General features: G+C 45.7%; 1 protein-coding gene across 13 annotated transcripts in view; it reads right to left on the bottom strand.

The window, feature by feature from the left end:
* The window catches only part of LOC146833473 (uncharacterized), a 511,810-nt gene that overhangs the window by 134,739 nt on the left and 350,058 nt on the right, over positions 1 to 27,013 (bottom strand). For 8 of the 13 annotated variants that reach the window (XM_085601304.1, XM_085601303.1, XM_085601305.1 and 5 more), the window contains one exon: positions 18,619 to 18,750. In XM_085601304.1, the coding sequence (XP_085457430.1) occupies positions 18,619 to 18,750 (132 nt within the window). Of the gene's footprint in view, positions 1 to 18,609; positions 18,751 to 27,013 lie in introns of all 13 variants that reach the window. The other 5 variants (XM_085601299.1, XM_085601298.1, XM_085601295.1 and 2 more) reach the window with 1 other exon arrangement.

Raw genomic sequence — 27,013 nt, 5'->3', positions numbered from 1 at the left:
TGAGTGAATGAGTAACTGTATGGGTTACTGAGTGGATGTGTGTGTAGACCAATGAATCAGTAAGTGGGTATGTACTAACTAGTATTGGTATGTCTATGGTACTGAGATTGCTAGTATGTATTTTAGAGTGGGTGTATGAAAGGTTATATTAGGGTGTGAGGAGGTGCATCAGAGATTAAGTGGATGATGTCATCAGTGATGTCACTGACCATATCATGAGTGATGTAATATGTGACGTCATCAGCAGTGCATTGCAGGGGAGCGAGTTATAGTTAGCTCGGCTAACTATAACGGACAAATTTCTCTGGTTTCGTACGAGTGAAATGTCCAACTAACTATATCGTCCAGTGGAGAAAAAAAATAAATATATATATATACATATATATATACACACACACACACACACACACACATATATATATGTGTGTGTTTGATGGCATGTGTGGCTGTAGATACACATGCTTAGCATAAGTCCAACATCTAGTATATATATGAATGGCACTGTACTAAATCGCCCTCCCTAGATCTATATAATTCACATGCATAGAAAACACTGAAATGCTAACCCGCATCTTTTTTAACCCAAGCTGGCTATCCAGCAATCTAAGGCATATGCCATCCCCATATCTATTGCTATCTATTGATAATAATATTGTGATGTCTTAGGCATATCAATATTGTGCTGATGCGCTAGTATTATATTTCTTTCACCGACTGCTTATTCAATCAATTATTGTATGAACTGAAAGTATATGCTGTTGAGAAATCAAATACTGTTCTGTCTCACGAATGCGTATTATGCTTATGGATTCTCTTTCTGTTGACAAGGTCACTTGATCATGGTTGCTCAAATGGCGGAATTGCCGTAATTTACCGTGCTGTTCTGCTTGCATGTATTTAGCAATGTACAACATCTATTTAGCATTTGCGTTAGATAAAGAAATACATGAAGCGCAATTTCATGTAAATTCAAAGGTGAACGTGTTTTTAATTTGCGTAACATGTTCGCATTGATTATCGACATTGGGGTGCATTTGCACTGCATTTCAATTTGTTCTGCTTCGCATTTTACGGTAATTGTTATACAGCAATTTATGTAGATTTTCAGGACACTAAATTCAATTGACTACATTTTCATGCTGTAGTAACTCTTTCATGTCTATCATGACGTCATGGCAAGAGTATGCAAAGCATGTGAATCTACAGTTCTACATGCCAAGAACAGACGCTTAAAGGGTAAGTAACATAATCTTTATAGAACATGTCGTAAGTAATGCAATATGCGAGGTCATAAGCAATGTATGGCGGGGACGCAAGGTATAGTTAATTCTGCTTACTATAACTGGTGAATTTCTGTGTTTTTTCTTGGTCAAAAGTTTAATGCAGTCATTGATGTATTCACCGAAAACCTTTGTTTTTTAACGGTGATTTTTTGGGGTGCCCACATTGCCCCCTCCCCGAGCCTTATTAGACCCTGGGGGGCCCATCCGCCGGGGTTTTGTTTATGAAAGGGGAGGGGGACCCTGTTGCGCCTCTCCTTGAGCCTTAAGGCCTGGGGACCCCATCCCACAGGTCTAATTTTTATTTTTAATTTAAGAGTAGCGGGACAGTGTGGCCTCCCCCACCCTCCACAGCCTTATTAGGCCCAAGGGATCCCATTCCTCTATAACCTCTCCTGTAAAACCCTCTAGAGGGGGCGGACTGAGTTTGATTCTTGCAGGAAGAAGTGTTTGCATCTGTGGAGTTAGTTTTTGAGCCTCCCCTATAAAAGAAGTGATGCAAGGAACCTCTATTAGAGCGTGAATGTAGTGCCCGCATGGATTTTGCTACTCGTGTATCTTTTTTCATTTTTTCAAGTGATTCATCCACTTGAGGACCAAATAAATGTTGTTTATCGAATGGGGCATTCAATATGGTTTGTTGTACCTCTGGTTTAAAACCAGAGATTCATAACCATGCATGTCATCTGAGGAGAACACTAGTGTTAACTCCTCTAGTTGCAGTATCAGCAGAATCCAACGCACACCTAACAGAGGAATTAGAAATACGTTTTCCCTCCTGTAATAGGTCTTGCCCTCTTTTCCTGTGTTCTTATGAGAGGTATTGGAGTAACTCCTCCATTTCGTACCAGTGGGCCCTGTCATACCTAGCCAAAAGACCTTGAGTATTGGTTACATGCCAGAGGTTGGCTGATTGTGCAGCCACTATTTTGCCTGTGGCATCTATTAATTTGGACTCTTTGTCCGGATGCGGTGCATCCTCTGTGGTTTGGGGGTTTGCTCTTTTGCAAGCATTGGACACAACTAAGGAATCCAAAGAAAGCTGGCCCTTGCTCCCTAATACAAATGGGGTCAGATGGTGGGGCTTATATCTTTTATCCACCCTAGGTGTTATAATAGGTGCCTTCACTGGATCCTTAATGCTATACCTTTTAACATAGGTAATGCTTGTGTGGTCCTATGGGTGAGTCCTAATGTTTCAAATAAGAAATCTTCTTCCAAAGATTCCTTATGTAAAGCAACTCCACGATATGTTGCTGCTCTAGAAAGTAAATCCTGGTATAAAGTGTTGTCATCAGGAGGGGAAGGTTTAGCAGGATAACGATCCATGTCTGTGTCTGTAGTAGGATCTACATTGCAATCATCCCATGGATCTGGTGGTGGTTATCCATAATTGTCATCCCTATCCCTTGTATCAGGATCTGTATGCGGAGAGTCCTGTGGTGTGATATCTAGAGGGTCTGCTGGTGGTACAATAGGTACTGGTACCTTTTTTTAAGAGGGATTCTATAATCAGTGTCTGTCATTCTCTTGGATGATTGTATGACTGGTTTTACTATAATATGTCCAGTGTCTGGATTTATGTGCAGTTTTTTTCTGTTTTGGATCCAGCTCTTGTTGCATGGTTTCCAAAATTTTCTCTGGAGGCTTTTGAAGAGTATCTTTTTGTTTCGGTGTTGAAATCTTCGGCGCCGAGCTGGATTTGTCTTTTTTGTCTTCGGAGCTGAATCTTTAGGTGTCGAAATATCTCCGCTCGAGGCTGAAGGCTTTACCTGTGCTTTCGGTGCCGAGCCGGAGGGCAGAGTCTTGGTGCCTACCATGGCCAGATTGCAGTGGTTGCCCGGAAGCCTTATGTTTTATGCAAGCAGGTTTTATGGGTAAAGGGGCTTTGGTACTCACTATCGCTTGACCGGCTGGAATGTCTTGGGACTCCAAATTCCAAATTCCAGCTCGGAATCTTTAACTGGTAAGGACTCTTCTTCTTCCACTGCCAACGCTTCCATTTCTTCTTGTTCGATATCTTCTCCGAAGATATCGGGGGTTTCTTAGATATTTTGTCACTGCATTTCCTTTCGTCGAGCCTGACAATCTCTGAGGGTTCTCTTCGAGTGGAATGAGCGACAGGCGTCACAGTCTTATTCCTTGTGTTCTGGAGATAAACACAAGTTACAAACTTTGTGAAGGTCGGAGCGCGGATACTTGGAATGGCATGAGGGCAGAATTGGAACGGAGTCTGTTCCATCAGCGAATTTAATCTATGTTAACGTTTCGAGTGGAAGTAAAGAATTGGCTAAGCACGAAGGCCGCGGTTGGAGTTTTGTCAATCCAACTGTGAGATTTTCCTGATTTTTGACACAAGGAGGTTGGGAAACAGGCCCAAAACTATACTGACGAGGGTGCAGTGGGTTGCGAACCAAAGGGATCCCAAAGAACGGGTTCGACCTGGAGCACAGCAAACCACGTCCAAACCCGATGGCGGAAAGAAAACAACCTAACAATGGAGTCTATGCCCATGCGCACTATCACCGAAAGGAGGTCACCGTACTTCGTGACTGGAAATGGCTTCTTCAAAGAAAAACAACATTCAAACATCCAAGCCCAACGCTAGATGGCAGGAGTATGTAAAGAATGTGTATCTATAGCACACATGCCTCGAACCATTCTTTATGGCATCACTGACGACATCTCGAATTACATAATTGATGACATCGCTGATGGCATCATCCAAGCTTCTTTTGAACACATTGCTCTATAAACGGGTATAGCATAAGAGCTATGAAAGCAAGTGCAAAATAGCTTAGAATAATATGAAACATCATTACTGCTGTCATACATATAATCTCCATAGGTAAAGCAAGCTTGTGTGATGTGCAACATTGACCCTATACCATAAAATTCATGGGTAGCCAAGTTAATGTTGAATATGAACCACAGATGAAAGGTTAACCTATTGTGCACACACTGTTCATTTTGGCCATGGACCCCTTGATCCGGCATTTCCAAGAGCGCCATCTCCACAGGGGTCTCCAGTTCCGGACGGGTCCCTTGCTTGCTTCCCTCTACGCAGATGACACTATACTGTATGTAAGAGAACCGCAGGTCAACCTAGCCCCCCTGATACGGGAGATCCTTCGTTTCGGCGCACACTCCGGACTGGGCATCAACTGGCACAAGTCCGTAATTTTCCCATTAACCAGCAGCACCTCCCCATGGCAGTGCGAGTTCCCGTTGGAGTGGTGCTCTGACTCGGTTCGGTACCTGGGCATACAGATCCATCTAAACACGGACGAACTCATCCGCCTCAACTATGGCCGCGCTTTGGACAGGCTGGAGGCACAGGTGGAGGGATGGTTGAGGCTCCCGCTGTCCATGTCGGCCAGAATTGCAATCATAAAAATGATAGTTCTCCCTAGATTTTTATACCTCTTCAATAATATCCCTGTCACTCTCACCCGGGCCTTTTTCTCCACGCTGCGATCCCAGCTGATCAGGCTGGTATGGGGCGGGAAGCACCCCCGGATCGGTTGGAAGACTCTCACGCTCCCCTATGATAGGGGCGGCCTCGGAGTACCGGATCTGTATTTATATTATCTGGTTGCTCAGTGTGCGCACGCCTATGCCTGGTACCACCCTGACGCGCGTATTCCGTTCCTTCGTCCCGAGGCGGATTTCGTTCTCCCGGGCCGTTTGGCGGCTGTGTTGCCCAAGGGGGTTGCCCGGGACCCAGTAGATATTCAAACAGTGTCCACCACCAGCTGGGCGTGGCATCGCCTTACTCGCTATCTAGCCCAGCCTCTCCTCTACTCCTCTTCTCTTCCACTTCCCAACCCCGGGTTGCTGTCTGGCACGGGGGAGGCACTGGTGCAGCGTACTTTGACTAAGTTTCATCTCACTAAGATCGGAGACCTCTACCCTGGGGGCCACATATTTTCTGTCTCGGAGGAGGAGCGCTTCAGTGAGGCCACGTTCATGGACAAATTTGTCCTGCGCCGGCTTTATTGTGCGGCTCGTTCGGACATTGCGGGATTCCCTCTCGAGCCTGCATCCTTCGAGCCCCTAACTCTCCTCATTGACAAAGACACTGGTGCCCATATGGTTTCTAAGCTTTATAAGGCATGTGCAGCGCTGGTTCCATGTGAGGATGGCCGATTGAGAGCGGCTTGGGAGGCAGACTTGGGTAGGCCGATTACAGATGAACAATGGACCGCTTGTTGCACAGTCACTAACGCGATATCACTCAATAGTCGACATAAGCTCCTCCATTATAAATTTCTTCGCCGCTGCTACATGACCCCTGATAGGCTCCACGCCATTGACCCCGCGCGCCCACACACATGCTGGAAATACGCTGCACCACACGCTGACTTTGCGCACCTGTCCTGGACATGCCCCAGACTGCAATCATACTGGACGCAGATACATGAGATCCTTGGCGTTATGTTGGGGCTCACGCTGGTTCCCACTCCGGAGGTGGCTTTATTGGGCTACACAGTAAATTTCCCTAAGAATGTTCGCAGGCTTGCCTCCCTGGGCCTGCTACTCGCCAAGCGGGAGGTGGCAAAACATTGGGGCGGTAGAACGGCCCCCACGGCCGGGACGTGGCTCACGTCTATGGCTTATTGCAGCACAAATAGCGAGATCTACGCCAGCCTCCTCCCTGCAGTGGCGCGTCCCAAAGATATCTGGGGCCCCTACAAGTCCTATATCGCTACCCTCCCGAGCTCTTCCCCACCGCGATCCAGTTCCGGAATAGTGCCTACGGGAGTGGCGTAGTTCTGGTCTTCCTCCCTGTTGGGTGGCTGTATTCTCTCGGAGTGGGCTGAATTGGGGGATGTGGGCCGAAGATGGGGGTGAACGCTGAGCATGCTTGGTGGGTCGTGACTGCGTCCTTTTCCTTTACTGGTCACAGGCGGATGAGAATGGTGGGCTCTAGATTGGGGTCTTTCTATGGTCCGATGCCTTGATAATGTGCTGCTTTTTGTATACGAGGGGGGAGTGTAATGTTGTATCTCCGTACTTGCTATTAACTGTCTGCACAGCCGATATTTTCATATTGTTATGTTTCTCAAAACTAAATAAAGCTTTAAAAAAAAAAAAAAAAAAAACCTATTGTGCACACAGTGTTCAATCTGTATACAGTTCAGGGAAAACCAAGTTCCTCCAGATACTGTTACATAACTAATGCCCACCTATGGACAGCCTTTACCTGTATAAAACCCCTAACAGTCACTGAGCTTCCATTGAGAAAAGAAGTGGTTATAAGTAGAAAAGTAGGTACTGTTAACACGGTTTATAGAGAGTTTATACTGCAGCACACTATTTGTAAAAGTGGTTAGGAAAGCACTACTTTCAAGTAACAGCGCAAAAACCCCATAGCGTCTTGGTAGTTGTAGTTTTCACACAAAGTCCATATTATTTTTTCAGCAAATGGCGTCTTTGGAAATCGTATCTCTAGACACCAGTGTTTCGGGATTCCTCCCTCATCAGTAGAGAATATTTACGGGTTGCTGGACATGCTGCCAATTGTCTCAGGTATAATCCCACTCATAGCGTGCAGGCGTTCCAAAGCTAATAAGCTTGGGGGCAGCTCACAAGATCCTTTTATCAGTGAAAGTGGGTAGGAACGCACTGCTTACAGGTAACAGCACCATTACCCCACAGCGTCTTGGTAGTTGTAGATCACTTTTCACACAAAAACCATATTATTTTTCAGCTAATGCTGTCTTTCGAAATAGAATCTCTATACACCAGTGTTTTGGGATTCAGTAGAGAATATTTACGGTTTGCTGGACATGCTGCCAATTTTCTCAGGTACAATGTCATTCATAGCGCGCAGGCGTTCCAAAGCTCGTTACCTGGGTGGCGGCTCACGAGATCTTTTTATCAGTGAAAGTGGGTAGGAACCCACTGCTTGCATGTAACAGTGCTATTACCCCATAGCGTCTTGGTAGTTGTAGTTCACTTTTCACACAAAGTCCATATTATTTTTCAGCTAATGCGTGCTTTCGAAATTTTATCTCTAGACACCAGTGTTTCGGGATTCCGCCCTCATCAGTAGAGAATACTTATGGGTTGCCGAACACGCTGCCAATTTTCTCAGGTATAATCCCACTCATAGCGTGCAGACGTTCCAAAGCTCATCAGAAAGACGACCACAAGGTCTGCAAACAGTGTCTTTCATCTGACGATGTCACTGACGTGTGTGCCTAGCGTTCAGGTTGAAGCAAACCCTTTGATAGGGGAGGGAACACCAGTGGGTCAGCACCATGCAGCTGGAAAATATCTTTAGGGGGAAATGAGGAAGCCACCGTCAGCGTTTGCAAGCAGGAAGAGGCTGGACTGTCAGGGGTCATACTCTTGCAAACACCTACCATCCTAGAGGCATGCAGCAAATCTGAAGACAGAGAAGGGGTGGTCCATTAAGGCCCAACCATCAGCTACAGACCACTCCGAGAACTGTGAGTATGTGGTCCATGAAAAGCAGATACCACTACCCTGTGCAGAGGTAGAGTACCACTCCTGCTACCACTAGAGGGTACCAAGGCTGGCCACACCCAGACTTAGGCTCTGGCTCTGAAGACCTCATCGACTTCAAAACCATGGGGGCTCTCAATAGGCCATTTACCACTGAGGCCCCCCATCAGCTCTGAAGCCTCCCGCTGCAGCCACCATGCAATCTGCTCCAAAGCCACAATCAATGCAAAAATCGCTCTCGACACCAAAGCCTCAATCGACACCAAAGGCTGACTCAGCATCAAGATAGCATCGCCCATGAGAGTACAAGGACACTGAACCATATAAGCTTCAATAGCCCCTTCAGAAGAGGACATTGAGGCAGCCATACACGAGGAGCTAGACAGCGGCAACTGATTATTGATCCACTCACAAGGAAAATTACTACCAGGATTCCTCCACCATTAGATCCTGTAGCTCACAAAAGGAAGCTGGTTTTGGAGAAAGAGACCGTTCCTATGCCTTGCACACAACAGCCTCCTCCAAAGTAACACAAAGACAGTGCTACTAGCCCTAGCCCTGAACTATAAAATTGGCCACCGGCCTCTCCTGTGCCATTGCCCCTCTAAATCTCCCACCACCAGAGTCACCTAACTTCACCCCTCCACAGGGCAGCCACTACGGCCCATTTGACCCTAATGCTCAACCAGTAGGGGAATCCAAATGATGATCCATGGGAGGACTAGAAAATAGACCCACCAGAAAATCGCAATCTGGACCACTTCCTGATTAGAGCCTCCCGTCTGACGATGTAAGAGTTCCTTATAAATACACACTCTAAAACAAAACCAAGAGGTCCATCCACTACCTCCCCATATTAAAGGGGATATTAAAATCTGCCCTGGAAAACTTTAAAGATCCCATAAAAGTTAGGGCAGTCAAAAGTTTAAACAGCACCCCCCTGTCCCCCAACGACCCACATACATCAAGGTCATTCAAAAGCAATATTGTAAAAAGGGGGAGGAAATCTGGTCATGAGGCAAGATAATTTCCAACACAAATTATATGTTTTGCATTGGATGGATACCGCTGACAGTCTCTATGGACGTTAACACAACTATATAATATGCTGCCATACCTTGCTCCGTATCTCAGGTTTTAAACCAAAAGTACAACAGCATTCAATCAACCTGCCATTCGATGAAGAACACCTCTTTGGCCCGCAGGTTGATAAGATGCTAGAAAAAAATAAAGAAAGATACAGAGACAGCAAAATCAATGGGCCCTTTACATGGTATTACTTTTCTGAGGGACCTTTCATGGGCTCCAGTCCGGGATGGATCAGTGGGAACACAAGGCTTATCACCATCAAGCCAGCAAAGTATACTGGGGGTCTACAGAGGAAATGACAGATATCCCACAAATCCTCTCTGATCACACTTCATCTGTTGGGGTGGGCGACTGTGCCACTTCCCAAATTAATGGCAATAAATCACCTCAGACAAATGGGCACCAGGCATCACAGTGCGCAGTTACTGCCTCAAGCTGTATACGACCCCCCCAACATTCCCTCACGCACTAACGCGGTCAGTACCAAACATCTCTACCTTCGACAGAAAGAGGTGCATGTGCTTCTACAAAAGGGAGTCAATGAGCCCGTGTCCTCACAACATATACGTATACTCACTCTGCTTCCTCATCCCCAAAAATGATGAATCCCTCCTCAGACTAATCCTCAATCTTAGTTCCCTCAACTCTTACATCCTGTGAGAACACTTCAAAATGGACACACTAAAAGAGGTATTCCCCCCTCCTGAAACAAGGACATTTCATGACGGCGTTCAATATCAAAGACTTTGTAGCAAGTGGGAAAGTCAATGAATTACCTTTTGGAGTAACCGCAGCCCCAAGGGTGTTCAAAAAATGTCTGGCAGACAACAGTCTCCTTGCATCACACACTGTGTTTTACCAAATACATCACAAAATCCTATCTTGTGCCATACCAGTTGCAGCCTTTCCTTGGCTCCTTAAACAATACCCTTACCGCCAAGATGTAGCCCAACCAACAAAGGGCTGCAGCCCTATAACAGAAGCCTCTTTTTTAACCAAACCATCATATTCCAGTGCGCAGTCATGGGTCTTCTGAGGATGATGGCATCTTGCATCGCAATAGTCTTATGTGCAAGGTTGAACATGAGGCCCTTGCAAGAGTGTCTGGCAGTCCAATCGTCACAAGCTTGGAGTCAAAGGGAAGATCTAGTGTTGGTTCAGGCTAAAGCACACTACTCTCTACAAAGACTGTCAGTCACAAGCAGTGCAAGTCAGGTCTTCCGCAGACCCAGTCCCCAATGTGGCATTAACATGGATGCCTCTCCTGGAAGACGTGCTCATTTAGCTCACTACACAATACAGGGGACGGGACCCTCTCAATATTAGGGTTCCCAAATCAGTTTTCTCAAGATCCTGGCTACACAACTTGCTCTTGGAGCCTTTATCCAAATCATTGGGGGGAAAAGTCTTCTCATCAAAACAGACATGATAATGCATTACATACAAAGCAAGTGGGAATGCATTCATTGGTGATCTCTCACCTAGCACAGAACATCTAGCACTGGGTAATTCACCACAAGGGTCACCTAATGGCAGAACATCTCACAGAAGTGACCAACAACTTTGAGGATTACTCAGCAGTATACATCAATAAATCCACATGTAGGAACTCCACCCACAAGTACTTCACACATACTTCCAGCCGTGGGGCACTCAACAAATAGACCTATTTGCAATAGTCAACAATTCAAAATTCCCAAGCTTTGACGCCATATACCCACACACAGTCCATGGGAAATGAACTATGGATGAACTGATCAGAGATATTTGCTTATGCTTTACCATCTCTTCCACTACTTCCATTTGTGATGCAAAAGTTTACACAGATGTCTTGCACCCTCATCCTAGTTGCACCTACCTGAATCAGGCAGCCCTGGTTCTCCACCCTACTGGAATAGTCAATCAGCACCAACTAGAGGCTTCCTCTCAGAGAAGACCTCACATAAATAGACAGATGAGACACCTGGACCCAGCACAATCTTGAGATTTGGCACCTTAGATCACAGGGTTTGGGTACCTGGACCTAGCCTAAGAATGCATGTCCATCCTTGAAGAGGCTCGGTGCCCTACCACTTGCACCTGTTATGCAGCAAAATGGAAAAGATGTGTTCAGTACTGCACTGCCAATACATCTGACCTACCTTCCTCACATACAAGAGGTGGGATTAGCCTACACATCTATCCACCTTCATTTAACTGCACTCACAGCTTATTTGCCAAACAGGCAGCATACGTCTTTGTTCAGAATACCAGTGATCAAGGCTGTCATGGAGAAACCAAAAAGAGTAATACCCCATGAGCCCCTCCTGCCCAAGTCTGGAACCTTAACACAGTTGTTACCTACCTCACAAGGCTACTATTTGAATCCTTGCACTCATGGCCTCTCCAATTCCTTTCAAGGAAAGTAGACTTTCTAGTTGCCAGTGCCTCACTCGAGCACACTTATTAACTATAAGCCCTTACCATCCAAGAGCCATGCATATTTGGGGAGGCTGGTGGGTGGGTGTGAATCTACAGCACTACATGCTACAAACAGATGCTTACAGTGTAAGTAGCATTTTCCAAAGTAGCCTGTGTGGCTATAGATATACATGTTTAGCATAGACTGAATAGCAGTATCTTCCCAGTAGTAGTGGATGTTGCAGATATGTGAAATAATGTTCTTACTACTGCTTGACCAACTGAGGCTTGTTGATGTGCCAATATGCCCACATAGAAATGCCTAAAAATGTATGTGGAGTCCACCATGGTGTCTTACAAAGGCAAGCTAAGAAAAGAAGGCAACTGTAGCTCCTTTTTTGTCAGTGGAATGTGCCCTAGGGGGAGCATAAAGTACCCATTTGGCTTTGAGGTAACAGGTTTGAATACATTCCATTTGGCTATGCCTGCTTTGGGAATGGCCTGCTCCTATGAGATTTAGCAAATAGTTGGTCTGATTTGCGGGTGGTTTGATCCAATCTATGGAATACATAAGGACCTTTTAACATCTAAGTGTGTAGATCCCTTTCAGCTATAGAATCAGGCTGTCAAAAACTACTGGTAGTCTGATAGTTTGGTTGAGATGAAAAGGTGATATTATCGTAGGAAGAAATTTAGGGTTGGTCATAAAAACTACCGTATCCTTGTGGACCCGTATAAAAGGCTCTCATTTAAGCCTCAAAATGGCCTTGATCACACAAAAACAGATTAGTTAACAAAATATATATCGTAACATGTATATAGAGGAAGGACAATAGTATGTTGCAGTACATTAGGACCATCTTGGACGAGGAGATCTTGGAGTAGAATTGCATGGATATAGGAAGCTGTCTCTGTATATACTATACCAAAGTAAGGTATAGTGTGCAGAGTCCAGTGGATTACCAGAGGCTTTAAAGAGGTTAAAGTAGATAATACCTTACTCTCTTTTGTGGTAGTGTGATTGAGCTGTCAGGCTTATAAGAGGGCTGTGCTAAGCATTTTTTGTACACACTCAGGCAAGAAATTATTACACACACTCAAAGACTGCATTCAAAACCAATTGTTTGGTATAAAATATTGCTTTGTTACTTTTATTTTAGAACCAAGAGAAACTCAGTTGCAGGTAAGTACCAGTTTGAAACAGCAATACTTGTCAGGTACAATGGAAAGGTGTTTGCAATAGCAATAAAGAAACTTTACAGTGATACTGCAAACACTTTGTGGTGTAAATCAACAGTAGCAGTGACTTGGAAATGTACAAGACAGTGCAATTTTAAGAAATGCAAAGCAATCCTATCGGAGGAAAACAGTTATGCACATTTACAGGTAAGTACCTGACTTACACATCCAGTCTTCAGGGGTTTAGACCAACCCTGGGCAATGGTCAGTTCAAGGTAGGTACTGCACCACCAACCGCACTGGGGCGGCCGCGTGCAGAGGTCACTGGGCCCAATGTTAGTCAATAGAGACTGGGGGCACCCACAGAGGTGCTGATTGCAGGTAGGTACCCACAGTTTCAGGGCACATGCCCCATGGGTTTAGGCAAGCACAGGGGGGCCACAAGGCAGCACCAAAGCTACACCACCAGCAGCACAGGGGCGGCTGGGTGCAGGGTGCAAACACAGTGCCGGGCACCCAATGCAATCCTATGGAGATTCTTCTTTTTGGAAACAGGCTGCAGGCGTCAAACCGGAGGGTGCAGACAGAAGACCAGCAACAGCACAGGTAAGTTGGGATGTTGGGGGTCGCATGGGCACCGCTGGTCAAGCTCTCCAAAGCCCAGGGGCTGCGGGTGCAGGGGTGCCTTTAAGCATTGGATTTCTTTTTACCGGACAGTGGGAGTTGGGGTGATGCATTCAATTCACACTGAAGGCGTCATCTTAGAGGTTAGGAGAGGTCAGCCAACACTGGATTCAAGGTCAGGATCGCTGGGGGACCTTCACTGGACCAGTGGGCCAACTGGACTCGGGCCGGAGGCTTCGAGTGCAGAGGGGTCATGACTCACGGTTCCAGATGTCAGAGGAGTCCTTGGAGTTGATTTCTTCTGTACAGGTCCGCTGCCCACAGGAGACTGGAGTCTTTTTCGAAGGCAGCAGTCCTCCCAGGGTTTTCAGTGGTCGCTGGATGAAAGACAGGTCACCTTTTTGTCGTAGGCTCTTCGAAGCTAGAGACAGGCCAGTAGGGTTAGGGCCAAGACAGTTGTCGTCTTCAGGCTTCACTGCAGGGTCGACTTCAGGGATGTGTTCTTTCTTCTTAGGTCATCTCAGATCTGAATTCCTTGGTTCAGGGATGCCCCTAAAGTGCTAAACTTAAGGGGCATACCAGGGAGTTACAGATAGTAGCCAATTGGCTACTTACCTTTAGGATTACTACATCATCTATGTGTTTACTCCCTTTGGGGGGGGTGAACACATCCCTAACCCTATTGGCTGAAATCCTTCCATCCAATATGGAGGATTTTCAATGGAGGTGTTCACTTCAGCTCAATAAAACTTAGGGGGTCCTGGCTGGGAGGGGACACACCTCTCCTGACTACTAATTTTCCCGCTGACCTTGCTGCCAAAAGTGGGTCTTGGTCAGGGAGGCGGGCATCTCCACTAGCTGGAGAGGCCCTGGCTAGCATAATTATTGTTATTCTTTCTTTATCGTCATTCTGAGGTTCATAGTCATGTAAGTTCAGATAGAGGCATGTTTTGTATATAAGAACATTCCTTTCGATAGCCTCAGGTCATGGCTGACTCAATAATCGTGAAATTAATCCCGGGGAGGCTGTCCCTCTATCACCATGTTACACCAGCAACATGGTGATAGAGGGACAGCCTCCCCGGGATTGATTTCACGATTATTGAGTCAGCCATGACCTGAGGCTATCGAAAGGAACATGACTATGAACCTCAGAATGACGATAAAGAAAGAATAACAAGGTAGAGGAGAGGAGAACAAGAAGAAATCAAAATACAACATGAAAGACAACAGTTGAGCCCTGAAGAAGTCCTTAAATAGGACGAAACGCGTTGGCTACTAGGAAGAAAGGATACAAGAATAAATGAACATATAAAATACAAAAATCGGATGGACTTGTTTTTTATACTTGAGTGCGGATCAAATTCGGTGTGGGTTGGTTATGCTGAGAAATTGGATATCAAACTTCCTAGCATTCAGTTAAGTCATTATGGAGCTGTGGAGTTCGTAATGACAAACTCCCATGTACTTAATATGGCTTCACTGCACTTACAATGTCCAAGAATGTACTTAGACACGCTAGGGGCATATCGCTCCGGCAGCTATGCCCTCACCTGTGGTATAGTGCACCCTGCCTTAGGGCTATGAGGCCTGCTAGAGGGGTGACTTACCTATGCCACAGGCAGTGGTTTGTAGCATGGCACACAAGGATGTGTTCCATGTCGACTCTTCAGTTTTAGCTGCACCTAAACACAGAGACTGCAATGGCAGTGTGTATGTGTTAGGTGAGGGGTCTCTTATGGTGGCATTATACATGCTGCAACCCTTAGAGACCCTCTCTGGTCACAATGCCCTTGGTACCACTGGTACCATTTACATGGGACTTATATGTGAGCCAGAGGTGTGCCAATTGTGGAAACAATGGTACAGTTTAGGGAAAAGAACACATTTACTGGGGCCTGGCTAGCAGGGACCCAGTAAACACTCAGTCAAAGTTGCATCAGATACCAGGCAAAAAGTGGGGGGTAGGGGTACTGCAACGGAAACCCATTTTCCTACAGTGGAGCTGAGTAGGATAGAGTACAGGAAAGTGTAATAGAGTGGAGTGTTATGTTGTAGAGAGGCATGGAGTGGAATAGAGTGGCTTGGCAGATCATACAATGGAGTAAAGTCTCAGAGTGGAGTGCGGTGGACTGGTATGTTGCAGAGTGTTGGAAACTGGAGTATAGTAGAGTGGAGTCGTGTGTCAGAGTAGAGTGCAGTAAAATGGCGTGGAGCGGTATAGACTGAGTTGAGTAGAGTGTTGTGCAGTGGAGTAGAGTCCCGTACAGAGGCACAGACTAAACTAGAGCGGTGCACACTCAGATAGACAGGAATACACTGTTGTATAGTGGATTGCTAGTGAGTGAAATATTGTATGGAGAGTCGTAGTGGGTCGTGTAGTTGCGTAGACTGTGCGGCGGACAGTGGAGTAGAGTATAGTTTAGTGGCGGGGAGTGGTGTACTCTGGAATAGCGAAGAGTGAAGTGGCATGTCGTAGTGTGGAGTACAGGAGAGTGGCACAGAGAGAAGTAGTGTGTTGTGGAGTGCCGTACAGTGGACTAGTATGTCAAAGTATAGTGGAGTAAAGTGAGGTGGAGTGGTGTAGAGGGAGTTCCGTAGTGTGTTGTACAGTGGCACAGAGTTGAGTAGAGTGTCATACAGTGGCATAGAGGGAAGTAGAATGTTGTACAGTGGAGTGTAGAGGCAAAGAGTGTAGTAAAGAGGCATAAAAAGTAGTAGAGTGTTGTACAGTGGACTTGTATAGAGTAGAGTGGAGCGGCATAGAGTGAAGTGTTATGCAGTGGCATAGAGTGTAGTAAAATGTTATACAGTGGAGTCGAGTGGAGCAGCGTAGCATCGAGTGGAGTAAAGTATCAGAGAGTGGAGCTGCGTGTTGTACGTGATAGTGATGGGGAGTAGAGTGGAGTGGAGTGGCATAGTATACACTGGAGTAAAGTGCCATAGAGTGGGGTTGTGTGTTGTACTGTGGAGCTGTATGGCATGTCAGTGTGAGAAACTGTCACGGAGTGGAGTGGCTTAGAGTGGAGTACAGTGTTGTAGACTGGAGTGAGTTAGAATACAGTAGAGTGTTGGAGAGTGATATATAGTGGAGTGGTATAGAGTATTGTAGAGTCCAGTGGCATACAGTGCCATTTGAGAAGAGTAGAGTAATGTGTTAAAGAGTAGAGTAGAGTAACTTATGGTGGAGTTTCATAAAGGGAGTTGCATAGAGTGGAGTAGAGTGTGACAGAGTGGCATAGAAATGAGTAGTTTTTTTATGACAGAATGGAGTAGAGTTTGGTAGACTGGAGTGGCGTAGAGTGCAGTGTCTAACACTGTGTTAGTGACGTAGAATATCATATCGTAAAGTGTGGTGGTGTAGAGTGTTGTGGCGTAGTGTGGCGTTGAGTGTTGTGACGTACAGTAGAGTGGCATACAGTGCATTAGCACAGAGTTGAATAGCTTCAAATAGAGTAGCGTACAGTGGCGTTGCCTAGATGGGAATGGCATACAGTGGAGTGGGCTTAGGGTGGAATAGCATAGAGTGTAATGGCAAAGAGTGGAGTAGTGTACAGTGAAGTGGCATACAGTGGAATAGCGTAGAGTGTAGTAGCATACAGTGGAAAGCATAGAGTGGAGTGGCATACAGTGGATTGGCGTACAGTGTGGGGGGTACAGTGGAACAGCATAGAAGGGACTGACGTAGAGTGAAGTTGTGTACAGTTTAATAGCGTAGAATTGAGTAGCATAGAGCAAAGTGGCATAGAGTGGAATAGCGTAGAGTGGAGTGGCATACAGTAGAGTGGCCTGCAGTGGAATAGTGTAGAATAGAGTGGTGTGAAGTGGCATACAGTGGAATAGCGCAGCAAGGAATGGCATACAGTAGAGTGGGGTAAAGTGGAATAGTGTGGAGTAGCGTACAGTGGAGTACAGTAGAATAGCGTACATTGGAGTGGCATGTATTGGAGTGGTGTAGAGTGGAGTGGCATACAGTGGAATGAGGTACAGTATAGTGCCATACAGTGAAATTAAGTAGAGTGGAGTAGTGCAAAATGAGTGCAAAATGAGTGACATACAGCTTACAATGGAACAGCGTACCGTGAAGTGGTGCAGAGTGGAGTACCATAGAGTGGAGTGCTGTAGATTTGATCAGGGCAGTGTAGTGACAAATTGAGATTCGCAATCAAGGAATCCCATCCCATTCATTCCTATAGGCCACGAAGCCCATAGGAATGAATAGGATTTGATCCCGCAATTTGCGAGTCACCAAGAGGCACTTGCAAATTACGGGCGCAATTTCAAGGGTGCAAGGGTCCCAAAAGGACACCCTGTTGCACCCCTAAAATGTGCATGTGTAAACATGTGGCGCACATACATGCCCTAAGGGCATGTATGTGTGCCACATGGCACTTTGCAAAAAGCCAAAAAGTGCTTTTTGAAATGAAATCGCAAAATACCACCAACTTGAAGTTGGTGGTATTTTGCGATCCTTAAGGTAAAATCGCAAATTGTGATGCCTACCAGCATAGCATTTAGGGAATCGCAAATTGCAATTCTCTAAATGCTTGCGCAAAATAAGGAATCGCAAACTTCCTACATCTGGCCCCAAGTTTTTTAAAGCTCCGCAGTACTTCCTAGGAAGTGCTGCGGTACTCCATACATTGGTTTTGAACATATAGAAATGTATAAATAACTTTCCTTACCTATTACCACTTTAATTAAGTGTTAATACATAGATTAATTTTTTTTAATGTAATACTTACCTATAGCTAAGGCCCTAATCCAGAACACAGGGAAAGTGGCTTCAAAACATGGATGTCATTAACTTTTTAAAGGCAGTCACTAGCCAATCACATAATGCCTAATCATTGCTATGTACTGCGACTGTTTCGCGAAGTACCACAAAATACAGTGAAATGTTGCAAAAATACACTAACAACAGATATCACTAAGTTTAAAAGCCTTATAACGTAAAAAAATACCCTACTTATCTGTAATAACAAAAACAATCATCTTCAAACCATAATCTAGAATCCTGCCAAATTTCATGGAAATCAGACTGAAAGTTTGTCCAATGCACTAAAATACAAAGTGTATGAAAAAAATGCATTCGCACCCACACGCGTTTTGGGACACCCCTTTTATCTTTGCACCCCCCTGACCAATAACCGCGAAACTTTCCATCCTTCGCCAATGTTGAAAAAGCAATAGGTCTGAAACGTTTTGTGGAGATTCGTCAAACGGGGCAAAAGTATTAGAGAGCAAAAGTCTGAGGAATTACTATACCTGGAAATCCTAGCTATAACTAGTGACTATTGCCATTCTATAATATAAATACATTTAAAATCATGAAAATTAAAATATGAAAAGACAAAAACCTTACAAAAATAAAAATAAGTGAATGGTCTGATTAGGCTGTAATAATGGCAACCTAAATTGAAATCCAGAATTAGGGAGGTCGAAATAACATACAACTGGTCAGGCTAGGAGGGTTGTTGAGATACCACTGTATCTGGGGATGGTAAATCAAATATGGCTCTTAGAGCGACACAGGCTGGCAATTTAACATGATGTAGTATACCTAGGATACCTTGGATAGAGAGATGTGCTCCAATATATTTCTTAAAATTCTTCTTTTCAATAGATGGTTCTGGGTTCTCGTCCTTCGTCTTCTGGTGGTCCACTGTTGGGTCTCCAGCTGTTACAATTATCCCCATAGTCTCTGTGGATGAAGAAAATGAGAACAGTTAACACTGATTTATGTGTCCTCATCCCAAGCCTCATCTTACTACTAAGACCTCCCAAATAACACTTTCTAGACTCTACCCTCTTCTATCCTTCCATTATCCAATCTAATCCAAGTAACAGACTTGCATGTCCACCGTCCAAATTAACACATTTTCCTATACTAATCCAACACTAACCCTTTTTGGGTTCTGGAGTAGCGCGCTACTTGCCGAAAAGCGCTTTGATGACTTGCCAGAGGTAGTAAGCGCCATATAAATACAATTACTCTTAAAATAATTTAAGATTTCTCCTCTTGGCAGAGTGGGAGGTGTATTTTCGCTTTCGAGACTTGCTTGAGGAGACTGATTCTTCAGATCTAATTACTATTCATTGGACCTTTGATATATTAATCTCAGCAGGATTGACCCAGTAGAATGCCTGGGAGTTTAAGTTCCTAACTAGCACTAGTTTTTACTTTATCAAATGCACAATGAGGAAAACACAGCCATTTGCAAACATAGTTCTTCACTGTATGTATTATCTTTGAGATTATAAAATTACAATATCGCAGCTGATAAATGTGCACCCAAATATATTTTTATTGAGAAAGAAGGTTTTGAAAAATTACATCAGAAAGAAAACATTTGTAGAGGAACCATTTCCTTTCTTTAGAGCTAAACAAAATTATATTTTAGACAATAAATTACATCAGGCTGTAAAACCAACTTGTCACTTCAAAAAATGAATGACCAAGCAAGCATTATGCACACAAACATCACCTCAAGACAGAAGAATGTTGACACTACTCCTTAAAGGAATCAAGGCCCACTGTTCCAGAATTTAAAACAGTGTCAGTTTTGCTATCGATTTTGATGGAAAGGCCGAAATACGGTGCCAATCAAAACCAATTTCAAAATATATATTTAGTTTCATGGGGAAGAATGGGAGTGTTTCATGAATTCAAAGAAAATATCCACAATGGTTGTGAGAGCCCCATTCAGAGGGCCACAGGGCAAGCTGGCGCTACTGGGCCCAACCCTGGGTGTTATGTTATGTCAATTTATATAGCAAAATAATCACCGGTGAGGGTATCCAAGTGGCTGGGCAGGTGGTATCCTTGGTGTTTAACCGAAAAGCCAGGTCTTCAGCTTCTTGCAGAACTCAAGAAGTGAATAGGAAGCTCTGATGTGTTGAGGGAGGTTGTTCCATGTTTTGAGTGTGATGTAGAAGAAAGAGCGACCTCCTGCTCTGATTTTGCGGATGCGGGGAGTGTGTGAGAGTGAGGCAGAGCATAGATATCTGTCAGGCTAGTGAAAGTGCAAGCGGCTGTTCATGTATTCCGGTACTGTGTTGTGTAGGGTTTTGTATGTGTGCCCGATTATTTTGAATTAGCTGCACTTGTGAATGGGGAGACAGTGAAGCTTCTTGAGGTGCGGTGTGATGTGGATGCGGTGTGGGAGGTTGAGTGCGAGTCTTGGGGTGGCGTTCTGGGTGGCATGCAGTCTGTGCAGTAGTGGTTTGGAGATTCCGCCATGGATAGTGTTCCAGTAGTCCAACCTGCTGGTGATGAGTGCTTGCATGATGGCCAGTCTGGTGTTCGGTGGCTACCATTTGAAGAACTTTTGCAGTATGTGAAAGCAGGAGATGCTCACTGTGTTGACTTGTGCCCAAATGTTAAGCTTGTCATCTAGATCCCTAGATTTCTTGCGTGGTCTGGGAGTGTGGGTATTGGTCGTAACTCCAACATGGAGGCCTTTTACTCCGGATGTCCTGGGGCCCATCCTTCTATGGATCATTAGCAACTGGGCCAAGTACCCCTCCAGCACTTGACTTGCAGTGGTAGCGTGGATCAAGCAGTCCAAGGCTTTTAAGGGGGAGGTAGACAGAGGGAGGCGAACCCAGACTCAAAACTCAAAATATGCTCTGGAACAGCAATAAATGACTGTCCAGTCAAATACGTGCTTTTCTGCGGTAGGGTGTCCTTGAGTTCCTCACATGTGGTCCTGCAACGTTGTGGCCTGGGGATTCTCGATGCTCCTCCAATACTAAAGTTTCTTGGGATCCTTCTCACAGGTGGGGGGTGGAACGCTCCTGGTGTTGGTCCTCAGTTGTGGCTTGGGCCCCTTCGGGTTACCCCCCAACAGTCTTGACCGGACCATGCTCCTTGCTATGCCCCGGGGCACCCCCTACCTGCATACGAGGTCACCATACGCCTTCTGTATACAGGCTATGGCCCAATCAGCACAGCAGCAATCTTAAGAACAGCGCCAACACCTGGCATACAGGGTCGCCGACTTAGCTCTGCACATGGGCTACAGCCCGATCGACACAGCAGCAATCTTCTTGGCAGCCCACCTGGCATATGGGACTGACAACTTAGCTTCGCACAGATGCCATAGCCTGATTGACACAAGAGCAATCTTCCAGACCGCCCCACCTGGCATATAGTGTCGCAGACTTAAATTCTGCATACAGGCAATAACCCGATCCGATAGGCAGCGCAGATGGCGGTCCTCCCTTGGCATACGAGGGTTGCCAATTTTTCTCTGCACACGAGCAATGACATAATCAGTGCAGCAATGGTCTACAGCCCCCCTTCACTTTTTTCTCTCGTGGCTTGGGCATTTGGGAGGGGACCACTGAATAGTGAGTCGGTTTTTAAAGAGAGTCGGTACCCTTAGAGAATCGCCTCTTTTTGACCGTCAATCCACCTCTCTCTCCCGTGGTGACACCGATGATTAGTTGCCGCCTCACTTGCGCCTGAAAACATGATGGCAACACTCCACCATTTCTCACCCCCCAAACTGGCCTACGCGACGTCCACCCTCATGAGAACAGGGTGAGTGGTTCTTCTCCTCACTTCCGCCCGAGCCTCACTCTCAAAGCAACTCCCTAAACAGGGAATACTAGCCTTCCCAATAGCCCTGATCTGGTCTTACTACTAACTTTTTATACCCGGACTGTGACTACACAAATTTTGCTTTGCTGACATACACCCACTATAATTTCTATAATTAGTGTATATTATTTAGGTGGACATGCTTCTACCTTAATAATTTTTTATTATTGTTTCCTTTTGAATGTTATACTGAGTGCTGATGTTCCATCATCATTATCTTCGTTACTCTATCATTATTATTATCACTATACTGTTTAAATATGACCAATCTGGCGTGCTACCCCTATAATTATGCTATCTCTATAATTACTGTTACGCTTGTTGAACCTTATTTTACTTTTTTAACATTATAATGAGTGCTGATGCTCCATCACCAGTAGCTTCACTACTCTATCATTACTATTTTCACTATACTGCTATGTTTTATTATGACTACTTTGGCGTGTTACCACTATAATTAGGCTATCTCTATAATTATTGTTACTCTTGTTGAATCTTCTTTTTTACTTTCTGAATGTTATACTGAGTGCTGATGTTCCTTCACTACTAGTGTTGCTACTCTATCATTCCTATTTTCATTATGCTGCTATGTTTTTAATGTGACTACTTTGGCGTGCTTCCACTATATCTATGCTATCTCTATAATTATTGCTCCTTTTGTTGAATTTCACTGAAATGCTGATTTTCCATCATTATTATTATCGATACTCTAGCACTATCATTAACATTACTCCGCGGTGCTTTAATGTGTCTAATTTGGTAATGCCCCAGTAGTTAGCTTTGCTGCTGCTCCCTCACGGTAACTGCCGTCATCTGGATGTACCTTAACTAATTTATGTGCTCTCTGGCTGTACTCACACTGTTATATGCTCTCCACCCCCCCTTCTTTACTCCCCTCTCTGCGCTCTTCTCACAACTCCCCCGCTACTTTATTCATCTGCCCCCCTACTATATTTGGTCATACATTTATTCTCTGACATACCCTCCTGGCTTCCCCCCCAAATACCTTCTCCTCTATATCTCTGACATCTGGTCTGCCCTTTGGTTTCCACCCCACCTCTCCACTCCCTCCCGTCGCCCCCTAGCGTTTCTCCCCCCTGACCTCCCACCTCAAACGCCTCCTACCTCTCACCTCTTTATGTCCCACCCCCCTCCCCTCTATTCCTCCCAATTCCCCCTCCGAAGGCCCTTCATCCCCTTCTGACCTCCCCTCTCAAACGCCTCCTACCTCTCACCTCTTTTGTACCACCCCCCTCCCTTCTCTTTTCCTCCCAATCCCCCCCCCCCCGACGGCCGATCATGCCCCCCCATCTCCCGTCCCCACTCCCCCAGATCCCGCCCTCTCAAGGCCTGGTACCAATTCCTGGAACATCGTATACCCATCCAATCTATCCAAACATACCAAGAAAAACTTTAAGCATAAATTACTGACTCGTCACCCCGAAACTCTCACAGTTGACTCCTACCATAACCTCACCTTGCCTATAAAAATGAACCTTATTTTCTACTCCAAACGCCCCTCCAAATGGAAAAGCATCTTCCTGAACTATCTCACAGTCACCAAATCCGGCACTATCCCATATGGTTTCAAACTATCTACCTCCCCATCCCCAGCTTTTAGCGAAGAAATTGACATCTCCATTTTCAAAACCGGCAACATTCTCATTCAAGCACCCGAACACCACCTCAACACTTTCGACCACCTCTACAATTACCTGACAGACCTTCTATCCAAACCTGCCCCTAAACCCGCTCCCTTCCAAACGACTGTCACCCACATTTCCCTCCCACCAGCCCAGAGCCCACACCCCCTAGACACCCTAATTAAGAATCCCACCACCCAAATCGCCACCTTATCTAACAACCAACATCCCAAACCCACCTCGCCACCGATGACCTCTCCACATTTCCCGGATCCCTCCGCCCCTGAACGTCCACCCTCCCCCCTCCCGATGCCCACAACACCTACTATGAACTACACTCACCCCACGCACGCAAAAGTAATTTAGTCCCGGCTCTTTCGCCCACTGCTTCCCACCGCTTGCCCCCACTACACCTATACCTCCACCACCGAATATCACTCCTCCCACTCATCATGACCTTACCTCCCCCCTCCCCTCTCTCCAACATATCTCCTCCCCCGGCCTCACAACCTACCTGCATGAGTGACCCCTCCACCTCCACGTCCTACCTAACTAGCTGCCCTCTACCCCACCACGCTGCATCTCCCCCCTCCACCAATCAGGCTCTCGTCTCCGGCCAACATCGAACCCTCATGCTCCACCCCCTCCTCGCCACCCGAGCTAACACTCAACCTTATCGATCTGACACTTTCTAACATTGAACTGAACCTCTCAACTGTTCAGACGGAACTTATGAGACTCAGAGAAGACTTCAACGTTCTGAACAACAAGGCCCTCCTCAGTCAGAATGCCTGCCCTTGCCTCACTCACCCCTCCCAACATAACCTCTGGAGAACTATTCCCCTCAACAACAGATCTTCTAGGCAGCATCATACTAGGTACAGTCTCTCCCCCTCAGCCACTACGGACCTATGCAACTCTTACCTTCCCAAACCCCTGATCCCCGAATGCACCCCCTATTTCTCCAGCATCCCTGTGATTTTGGAAACGAGCAGAACCCCCTCCTCTCCTATCTCGCCCAGACCCCCAACCCAACTTACTACCATACACTTGTGCACTACCGCCAAAGTCAAGCCTAAGCCCCTATCCTGCATGCTCGTTAACTGCCGCTCTGCTGTCCAACACGCAACTGAAATATCCGAAACCCTCCTTCGTGAAACCATTGACATCGCCTTCCTTACATAAACGTGGCTTAATGACCCACTCAACTGCCATCCTTGACCTATTCACCCCCCCCCCCCGGGCTACTCCATCATTAGAAAAGGCAGAACAGACAGAATGACAGAATTGGAGGTGGCCTAGCTATTGTTTACAAAAATGAACTGCAACTCTCCTGTGTTGAAATCTCCGAACACTTAACCTTTGAATACCTTGGCGCCAAACTCCCTATTCAGGGTCCCCCCCCCCCCCAATTCGCCTACATACCATCTACCACCCCCCGGGTGATCCATTTCCCTTCGCTGATGAACTATCCGACCTTCTTTCTCAATCCTCTCTCTCCAACTAAAAAAACAGCTTCCTTGGAGACTTTAACATCCACTGGAACAATACTGCTGACCCGACAGTCACCCATCTCTTCAATCTTCTAGAAATCAATGGCCTTGTTCAACTTGGTCACTCGCCCACCGACACCAAAGGTGCCACTCTCGATGCCATCATATCCAATAATGACCTGGCCTCCATCTCCAGCATCCTTCCTATTGACTGGTCTGACCATCACCTCATCCTGTTCAAGATTGAATCCGCACCCCTCCCCCCCTATTAAAAATCACCTACCCTTGAAATGGACCAGAAACCTCAACCAAATCCATCCTGGCGAACTGGAGTCTAAACTACAAGCTCAACTTCTTCTCACCCCTCTCTCCCAAGACGCAAATGAGCTCACCAAACTCTTCAACAAGACCGCCATTGAGGTCATAGACCTCCTAGCCCCTCCCAAACTAAAAAAGCAAAGAACCATTCCATCTAAAATTTGGTTTAACTCTGATCTCAATGATGAAAGGCGATCACTTAGACTGACTGAAAGATGTTGGAGACAACACACCTCCGCCGCCCACCTTGTCTGTCTCAAGGTAGCTAGATCATCCTATAAAAAACACATCTTCAGGGAAAAGGCCTCCTTTTTCCGAATACAACTAGATCGTGCAAAAAACAGACCCAGAGAACTATTTAACATTGTTCGCAACCAAACATCCACAGCCCCCCCCAAATTTACTACCTCAACCAATAGATGTGAGGAAATTGCCAACTTCTTCTCGGATAAAATTGCCAAAATCGATCACTCTTTCCATCTAACTGAGATCCCACCCAATTCTCCTCTCGTCACTGACAGTAAACTAAACGATCTTCCCGTATTGACTCTGTCTCCTTACCCTTCCACTCCCGCTCTCGCTACTACCCCTCCAGAACCCAGCCTTCCCCCCAGCAACTAAAAAACTATGCATCTTGGTCTAATTTCCACCCCGTGACTGAGCTCGAAGTCTTGAACATCATAACCAAACTTAAACCGTCCTCACACACCAAAGACCCTATCCCCTCCAGTCTGATCCAGAATCTCAACCACATTGTTGCCCCTTACTGGACTAAAATCATTAACACTTCCTTCTCCACAGGTTGAGTACCGGACTCACTTCAACTTGGTCAAATCACGCCTATCCCTAAAAATCCCACCTCAGACCTTAATGACCTGAACAACCTCCGCCCTATCTCTAACCTACCTCTTCTTTCCAAAGCCCTGGAAAAATGTGCTGTGCTCCAACTAGATAAACACATTAACAACTTCAACCTTATAGACCCCCTGCAATCCGGCTTCAGAAAAGGCTGCAGCACGGAAACCGCCATGCTAAATATAATCGATGACATCCACGCTTCCCTTGACAACGGTGAATCCTGCCTACTCATTCTCCTTGACCTCTCGGCTGCCTTTGATACAGTCAACCACAACTCCCTTTCCAACTCACTGAAGTTCCACTTTGGCCTTAACGGTCAGGTCCTTAAATGGTTCACCTCATTTCTCCAACACAGAACACAACAAGTCAAAATGAACGACTGTCTATCCAACCCCTCTCCGGTTTCCCTAGGCATCCCCTAAGGTTCTATTCTCTCCCCTTCACTCTTTAACCACTTTATGGAACCTCTTACCCTCATCCTGAAACAGGCAGGAGTCAACTACCACCTCCACGCGGACACACAACTGTATGATAATATTAGGTCTCACACTGATGTACTTCATCTTAACCATACCTTAAACAAGATCCAACACTGGCTCCACTCCAACCATCTCAAACTCAACTCCAAGAAAACTGAAATCATCCTCTTCTCTCCTAAAAGCAACGGACTCCCCATCCAAACCTGGATCTCTGACCTCAATGCACTCAACTGTTCGCTCTCTTTGTCCAACTCAGTGAAATCTCTTGGTTTTACAGTTGACAAAAATCTAACCCTCAACGACCACATAAAAAACTCTGCTAAAGGAGCTCGCTTCACTCTCCGTCACCTGAAGAAAATCTAACCCTTCATCCCACCTGAAGACTTCAAATGGGTCGTCCAATCCCTGGTACTCTCAAAAATCGACTATGGGAATGCTATCCTGACAGAAACCCCCAAAGTCCACCTAGCTCCACTCAGATCTGTGCTCCACCTAGCAGCCTGGCTTATCACTGGCTACAAATGTTTTGACCACATCTCCCTAGCCCTTAAGGCTCTAAACTGGCTTC

Source organism: Triturus cristatus, chromosome 4_2 (assembly GCF_964204655.1).
Source record: "Triturus cristatus chromosome 4_2, aTriCri1.1, whole genome shotgun sequence".
Classification (NCBI taxonomy): Eukaryota; Metazoa; Chordata; class Amphibia; order Caudata; family Salamandridae; genus Triturus; species Triturus cristatus.
Note: the sequence above shows the minus strand (reverse complement) of the source record. Positions and strands in the feature narration are given on the sequence as shown.